The 8,062-nt window shown below is 54.3% G+C and overlaps 1 protein-coding gene across 2 annotated transcripts in view; it reads left to right on the top strand.

The window, feature by feature from the left end:
* LOC116938028 (chromosome-associated kinesin KIF4A-like) overlaps window positions 1–7,532 on the top strand; it is a 92,973-nt gene extending 85,441 nt beyond the window's left edge. For both annotated transcript variants that reach the window (XM_076056590.1, XM_076056591.1), the window contains 2 exons: window positions 649–786; window positions 1,816–7,532. In XM_076056590.1, the coding sequence (XP_075912705.1) occupies window positions 649–786; window positions 1,816–2,055 (378 nt within the window). In that variant the 3' untranslated portion in view covers window positions 2,056–7,532. The remainder of the gene's footprint in view (window positions 1–648; window positions 787–1,815) is intronic.
* Window positions 7,533–8,062: the final 530 nt, after the last annotated feature.

Raw genomic sequence — 8,062 nt, 5'->3', positions numbered from 1 at the left:
GATGGTGATGGTAATGATGGTAATGATGATGGTGATGATGATGGTGATGATGATGGTGATGGTAATGATGATGGTGATTGTAATGATGGTGATGGTAATAATGATGATGGTAATGATGATGGTAATGATGATGATGATGGTAATGATGATGATGGTAATGATGATGATGATGGTAATGATGATGGTGATGATGATGGTGATGATGGTAATGATGATGGTAATGATGATGGTGATAGTAATGATGATGATGATGGTAATGATGATGGTGATAGTAATGATGATGATGATAGTAATGATGATGGCGATGGTAATGATGATGGCGATGGTAATGATGATGGCGATGATGCTGGGCTAGGTGAGAAGAGGCGGGGGTTCTTTTAAGTTTCTAGGGGGGCGGGAGAACACAATCTGCTGCTGCTGCTGCTGCTACGGGCCGACACAAACACTCCTCGGTCGCGGTGAACCGGTACGCGGTGAACCCGGTCCCGGTGAACCCGGTCCCGGTGAACCCGGTCCCGGTGAACCCGGTCCCGGTGAACCCGGTCCCGGTGAACCCGGTCCCGGTGAACCCGGTCCCGGTGAACCCGGTCGTGGAGCGGGCCCCTCTCCGCCTCTGGCCGAGAGTCTGAACGTACGCCGTGTGCCCAGGGAGGGAAGATGGCGTCCGGGAAGCTGGAGACGTCTTCATCCTCCGACGGCTCCTTCAAGAGGGATGAGCCCAGCGGAGTGGCCCGCCCTCCCGGGGAGTCGTTCTTCATGGCGCCCGACGTCGCTCCGTCTCCGCAGGTGGGGCGTCGACGCCATCGCCGCCGTCTTCCCGCCGTCGCCCTCACCCACCCTCACCACCACCCTCGCTACCACCCTCGCCATCACCCTCACCACCACCCTCACCACCACCACCCTCACCACCCTCACCACCCTCACCACCCTCGCCATCACCCTCACCACCACCCTCACCACCGTCTCCCACCCTCACCACCACCCTCACCACCACCACCCTCACCACCACCATCACCCTCACCCACCCTCACCACCACCCTCACCACCACCCTCACCCACCCTCACCATCACCATCACCCTCACCCACCCTCGCCACCACCCTCACCCACCCTCACCACCACCACCCTCGCCACCACCCTCACCACCACCACCACCCTCACCACCACCCTCACCACCACCCTCACCACCACCACCCTCACCACCACCCTCACCACCACCACCCTCACCACCACCCTCACCCACCCTCACCATCACCCTCACCACCACCCTCACCACCACCACCCTCACCACCACCCTCACCACCACCACCCTCACCACCACCACCACCCTCGCCCACTGCCCTCACCACCACCCTCGCCACCGTCTCCCACCGTCGCCCACTGCCCTCACCCACCACCCTCACCACCGTCTCCCACCCTCACCACCACCCTCACCACCACCCTCACCACCACCACCACCCTCACCCACCCTCACCACCACCCTCACCCACCCTCACCACCACCATCACCCTCACCCACCCTCGCCACCACCCTCACCCACCCTCACCACCACCACCACCCTCGCCATCACCCTCACCACCACCCTCGCCACCGTCTCCCACCGTCGCCCACCGCCCTCACCACCACCCTCACCACCACCACCCTCACCACCACCCTCACCCACCCTCACCACCACCATCACCCTCACCCACCCTCGCCACCACCCTCACCACCACCACCACCCTCACCACCACCACCCTCGCTACCACCCTCGCCACCACCCTCACCACCACCCTCACCACCACCACCGTCTCCCCACCACCACCGTCTCCCGCAGGTGCTCAAGGAGATGGGCGACACTGGGCTGTTGTCGGCGCTGTTGGACCCCTCGCTCAGGACGTCTCTGCTCACCAACGCCAGCCCCGCCCAAGAGCTCCACGGCGATGGCGGCGGCGATGGCGGCGATGGCGGAGGCAGCGGAGGCAGTGGAGGAGGAGGAGGAGGCAAGAAGCGGCGACTCCTCGGGCTGGGCCACTCGGGGCTGCTGGCGGCCTGCTCGCCCGTGCCGCCCTTGTAGCGTCGTCACGGCGACGGCGTCGTCACGGCGACGGCGTCGTCACGGCGACGGCGTCGTCACGGCGACGTTGTTGTGGCGGCGGCGTCGTCACGGCGACGGCGTCGTCACGGCGACGGCGTCGTCACGGCGACGTCGCCGTGGCCCCGTCAGCCCGTGGCCCCTGGCCCTGCTCGGGCCCCCTTCCCCCCGGGGGGGCAAAATTGCGAGTTGCTCGTTGGAGCGGCGCCGCTCGGCAACCGGTGGGAAGACCACCAGCGGCACTACCGCCGAGTGCCGTGCCGGACTTGGTGGTGGTGGTGTGGTTGTTGTTGTTGTGTTAGTGTTGTTGTTGTGTGTTGTTGTGATGTTGTTGTTGTGGTGTGTTGTTGTGTGGTGTGTTAGTGTTGTTGTGTGTTCGTGTTGTTGTGTGTTCGTGTTGTTGTTGTTGTGTGTTGTGATGATGTTGTGTGATGTTGTGTGTTAGTGTTGTTGTGATGTTGTTGTGTGATGTTGTGTGTTAGTGTTGTTGTGATGTTGTTGTGTGATGTTGTGTGTTAGTGTGATGTTGTGATGATGTTGTGTGATGTTGTGTGTTAGTGTGGTGTTGTGCGTTAGTGTGATGTTGTTGTGTGATGTTGTGATGATGTTGTTGTGTGTTGTTGTGTTGTTGTCCTTCCTCCGACGAGCGCGGTTTGGCTTGCTGCGTTACGGCGGTGCGAAGGCCGTTACACGTGTACACAACTACAACATCGTGTACACGTGTACACAACAACATCGTGTACACGTGTACACAACAACATCGTGTACACGTGTACACAACAACATCGTGTACACGTGTACACAACTACATCGTGTACACGTGTACACAACTACAACTACGTGTACACAACAACACTGTACACAACAACTACGTTACACGTGTACACAACAACTACGTGTACACAACTACTACGTGTACACAACAACTACGTGTACACAACAACTACGTTACACGTGTACACAACAACTACGTGTACACAACAACAACAACGTGTACACAACAACGTGTACACAACAGCAACGTTACACGTGTACACAACAACAATGTACACAACAATAACAACAACGTACACAACAACAACTTGCACAACAACAGCAACGTACACAACAACAACTACATAAACAACAACGTGCACAACAACAACGTTACACGTGTACACAACAACAACGTGCACAACAGCAACAACTTGCACAACAACTACGTAAACAACAACAACGTGCACAACAACAACGTGTACACAACAACAACAATGTGCACAACAACAACGTGCACAACAACAACAACGTGCACAACAACAACAACGTACACAACAACAACAACGTGCACAACAACAACACAACAACAACAACGTGCACAACAACAACAACGTGCACAACAACAACACAACAACAACGTGCACAACAACAACGTTACACGTGTACACAACAACAATGTACACAACAATAACAACAACGTACACAACAACAACTTGCACAACAACAGCAACGTACACAACAACAACTACATAAACAACAACGTGCACAACAACAACGTTACACGTGTACACAACAACAACGTGCACAACAGCAACAACTTGCACAACAACTACGTAAACAACAACAACGTGCACAACAACAACGTGTACACAACAACAACAATGTGCACAACAACAACGTGCACAACAACAACAACGTGCACAACAACAACAACGTACACAACAACAACAACGTGCACAACAACAACACAACAACAACAACGTGCACAACAACAACAACGTGCACAACAACAACACAACAACAACGTGCACAACAACAACGTGCACAACAACAACACAACAACAACAACGTGCACAACAACAACGTGCACAACAACGTGCACAACAACAACAACAACAACGTGCACAACAACAACAACGTACACAACAACTACGTGCACAACAACAACAACGTACACAACAACTACGTGCACAACAACAACGTGCACAACAACGTACACAACAACAACGTGCACAACAACAACACAACAACAACAACGTGCACAACAACGTGCACAACAACGTGCACAACAACGTGCACAACAACACAACAACAACAACGTGCACAACAACAACGTACACAACAACAACGTGCACAACATCGTACACAACAACAACAAAAACGTGCACAACAACAACGTGCACAGCAACAACAAAAAGTGCACAACAACAACAACAACGTGCACAATAACAACGTGCACAACAACAACGTACACAACAACTACGTACACAACAACGTGCACAACAACGTGCACAACAACAACGTACACAACAACAACTACGTACACAACAACAACGTGCACAACAACAACGTGCACAACAACAACGTACACAACAACAACGTGCACAACAACAACTACGTACACAACAACACACCAACAACTACGTACACAACAACACAACAACAACGTGCACAACAACAACTACGTACACAACAACAACTACGTACACAACAACAACAACCGCCGCTAAGTGGCAGTGTCGGCCCCTGTGCCAGGCTAGGTGCACCTTGAGGCCACCACGTGAAGCGTCGAACACCCCCTGCCGGCAGGAGGTCACGGGGGCAGACCCAGCGGGTGGCACGGGTCGACTGAGATGACTGACCGATGCACCAGCTGTGCCACAAACGCTGTGCCAGGCTAGGTGCAGGTGATCACGGGTGCAGACCCAGCAGGTGCCACGGGTTGACTGACTGAGATGACTGACCGATGCACCAGCTGTTCCAAACGCTGTGCCAGGCTAGGTGCAGGAGGTCACGGGTGCAGACCCAGCGGGTGCCACGGGTCGGCTGACCAAGACGACCGGCCCGATGCGCCACCAGCTGTGTCCCGCACGCACACTGTGCCAGGCTAGGTGCACACAAAGGACAAAGATCCCCCGTATAGCCCGAACAGAATGTGTAGGGTCGGGTGCTGGCCTAGCGAGCGGCCGCGGCGCACACGAGGGGCTGGGTGGCCCAAACACCGCGCCCGCCCGTCCGCCTTTGTCTCCCCCAGTGGCGACGTTTACGCACCGCCACGCCCGGCGCTCGTTCGTGGCCGGGTCGACCCTAGGGGAGGCCCAGGTCCGGTTCGGATAATCGTCACTGGCGGTGTTGGCCGAGAGCGGGATTGGAACTCGGGTTCGCCGGGTTCGTAGCGCAGCGCGAACAGCTACAGTACCGCCAGCGCCACGATCAGCGTGTCCCTGGCACACTTACACACACAGGTACACACACACACACAGGTACATACACACAGGTACACACACACAGGTACACACACAGGTACACGCGTACACACACAGGTGTACACACACAGGTACACACACAGGTACACGCTTACACACACAGGTACACACACACACAGGTGCACACACAGGTACACGCACACACAGGTACACACACTGGTACACGTACACACACAGGTACACGTACACACAGGTATACGTACACACAGGTATACACACACAGGTACACACACACAGGTACACTTACACACTGGTGTTTTTGGTGGCCGCGAGCGGGAATCGAACTCGGGTCGCCAGACACACACACAGAGACGCACAGAGACACACAGATACACACACATACACACAGAGACACAGACACCGCTGCGCCACTGGGTGGGAGACCAAGGCGGGTCGGGTGTGGTGCTCGCCACCCCCATCCCTCCTCGTGTGCCACAGTGCCGGTCTTGGTGGGTGCTCGCCACTGACAGCACTTGCCCCTACAGCCCGCTAGAGGCTACACGGGGGATCTCTGCCTCCTTCATTGGCGCTGCTGCCTCTAACAGCACTCGGCCCGGCATCTTATCGAGGCTACACGGGGGACCTTTGTCTGTGTCTCTTTCATAGGCGCTGCTGCTGCTGCTACTCGCTGCTAACAGCACTTGCCCCCAGCGGTCTATCAAAGGCTACGGTGGGGTCTGGGGCAGGCTTGGTGGATTGCAAATGTGCGAGAACTTTCTTGTGACTGTTGTCGGTAACGACGTCGAAGCCTGCTGCTGCTGCTTCTGCTTGGATGAGTTGGCTCACCGAGCGAGCGAGCGGGTGGGCGATGGTGGTGGTGGTGGTCGACGCCGCACTCTGCGTGCCTGGCAAGGTCCGTGGTCCGTGCGCTTTTGTGGAGGGGGGGGAAATAATGATTCGCTGCAGACGAGATTGTGTGCGGCTGTTGCCGGAGTCTTTCGCTCTCTCTCTTTGTCTTTCTCTCTCTGTCTTTTTTCTATGTCTGTCTTTCTGTGTGTGTGTCCGTCGATTCGATGGTTGCGCGACGATTATGATGATGATGATGCGTCCACTGAGCCGGTGCGGAATGGATGTTGAGTCCCGCTGTTCAGCCACCCGTGACCAACGACCGTGAGCACGCAGGCTTGCCACCGGGGTGTCTGGTAGTGGTGTGTCCAGTGTGCTGTGTGTGGAGTGTGCTGTGTGTGGAGTGTCCAGTGTGCTGTGTGTGGTGTGTCCAGTGTGCTGTGTGTGGAGTGTCCAGCTCGCGCGTGTGTGGAGTGTCCAGCTCGGGCGTGTGTGTGCGTGTGTGTGGTGCGTTGTGCGAGTCTTGTCTCGTGTGCGTCTCGTCAACGATGTGTGTGTGTGTGGTGTTTCTAGGTAATTCGAGTATGAATTGCCTATTAACATTTTAACACGTTGGGCTTTCGTCGCCCATATCATCCACGATAGGGGTTGTGTGTGTTGTTTTTTTTATTTTCGTTTGGGTGAGATCGCGTAAATATGCGAGTGTCGTGAAACCCGCCACCACCCGACCAAAGCCAACTGGTAAGCTTTAGCGTCGCGTAAACAGAACTCGGCCAAGTCGTCACTAGCGCAGCACACGCCGCTTGTGTTTGAGAGCAAAGTCGCATCAGTGTAGTGTATAGTGCTGTGTAGTGTATAGAGTAGTGTGTAGAGTAGTGTGTAGAATAGTGTATAGAGTAGTGTGTAGAATAGTGTATAGAGTAGTGTATAGCGCAGTGTATAGAGTAGTGTGTAGTGTATAGCGCAGTGTATAGAGTAGTGTGTAGTGTATAGAGTAGTGTAGTGTATAGAGTAGTGTATTGTATAGTGTAGTGTATAGTGTAGTGTATAGTGCAGTGTATAGTGCAGTGTATAGCGCAGTGTATAATGTATACTAGTACAGCACTACATCTCCAACAGAGGCGGTGTAGTGTTGCACTAGTACACTACATCATACACGACACTATACATCGCACGATACACTACGCTACACACTGCAAGCCGCACCGTTTACCGCGACGTCTCGCCAGCGATCACAACCAGCTTCAACCGCCAGAGTTGCTGTGCCAGTGACGGATGAACACGTCCTGATTGTGACGACCGTCACCGGTTGGCTGTGTCGGGTGGTGGCGGGTTTAACGACACACTCACATATCCACGCGATGTAACCCAACGCAAACCCTCGCTTATGGACCCGTCGTCATGATTGTAGAATAAAATTATGAGGAGGTTTTTCGGTTGATTGAAATTTTATCCGACTCTGCAGGTACACCACCCTGCCCCCCCATCCACCCCACCACCATCCCCCCATGTGTGTTGGCGGTGGAGGAAGAGTTGCCCCCGTTACTCGTGCTAACCCAGCCAGAAATAAGTTTTTTTTTTTTTAAACACGCTTTCATGGAATGTTAACCCTGCTATACTCTTTGGTTCTATTCGGTAAAGTCACGTAGGTAAAAAAAAAAAAATCACGACATTTCGGCCACAACACAAGCGGCCTTCATCAGGTGAAGGGACCAGGCTGTCTCGAGGACAGCGCTGGAGTGAAACACAGCCACGCTCAGATCCGCGGACCTTTAAGCTGTGTGCGAGGAAACAAGGCGCCTTGACAAAGGAATTAGCGTAAAAATTAGCATTTGATTGGCCGACTTAGCATAGAGGTGGTGTACATGCGGGTTCACATGCCGGTTGGCACGGGGGGGGAGGGAGAGTTTATCTATTGGTGTGAAAAGGGAATTTAAGAGCTGCGAAAGTTTGGGATACCA

The sequence above is a fragment of the Petromyzon marinus genome, chromosome 76, assembly GCF_048934315.1.
Source record: "Petromyzon marinus isolate PM22_M1 ecotype Great Lakes invasive population chromosome 76, UKy_Petmar_22M1.pri1.0, whole genome shotgun sequence".
In the NCBI taxonomy this organism is placed as follows: domain Eukaryota; kingdom Metazoa; phylum Chordata; class Hyperoartia; order Petromyzontiformes; family Petromyzontidae; genus Petromyzon; species Petromyzon marinus.
The sequence above is the reverse complement of the archived record's forward strand: the minus strand, read 5'-3'. Positions and strand labels throughout refer to the sequence as shown.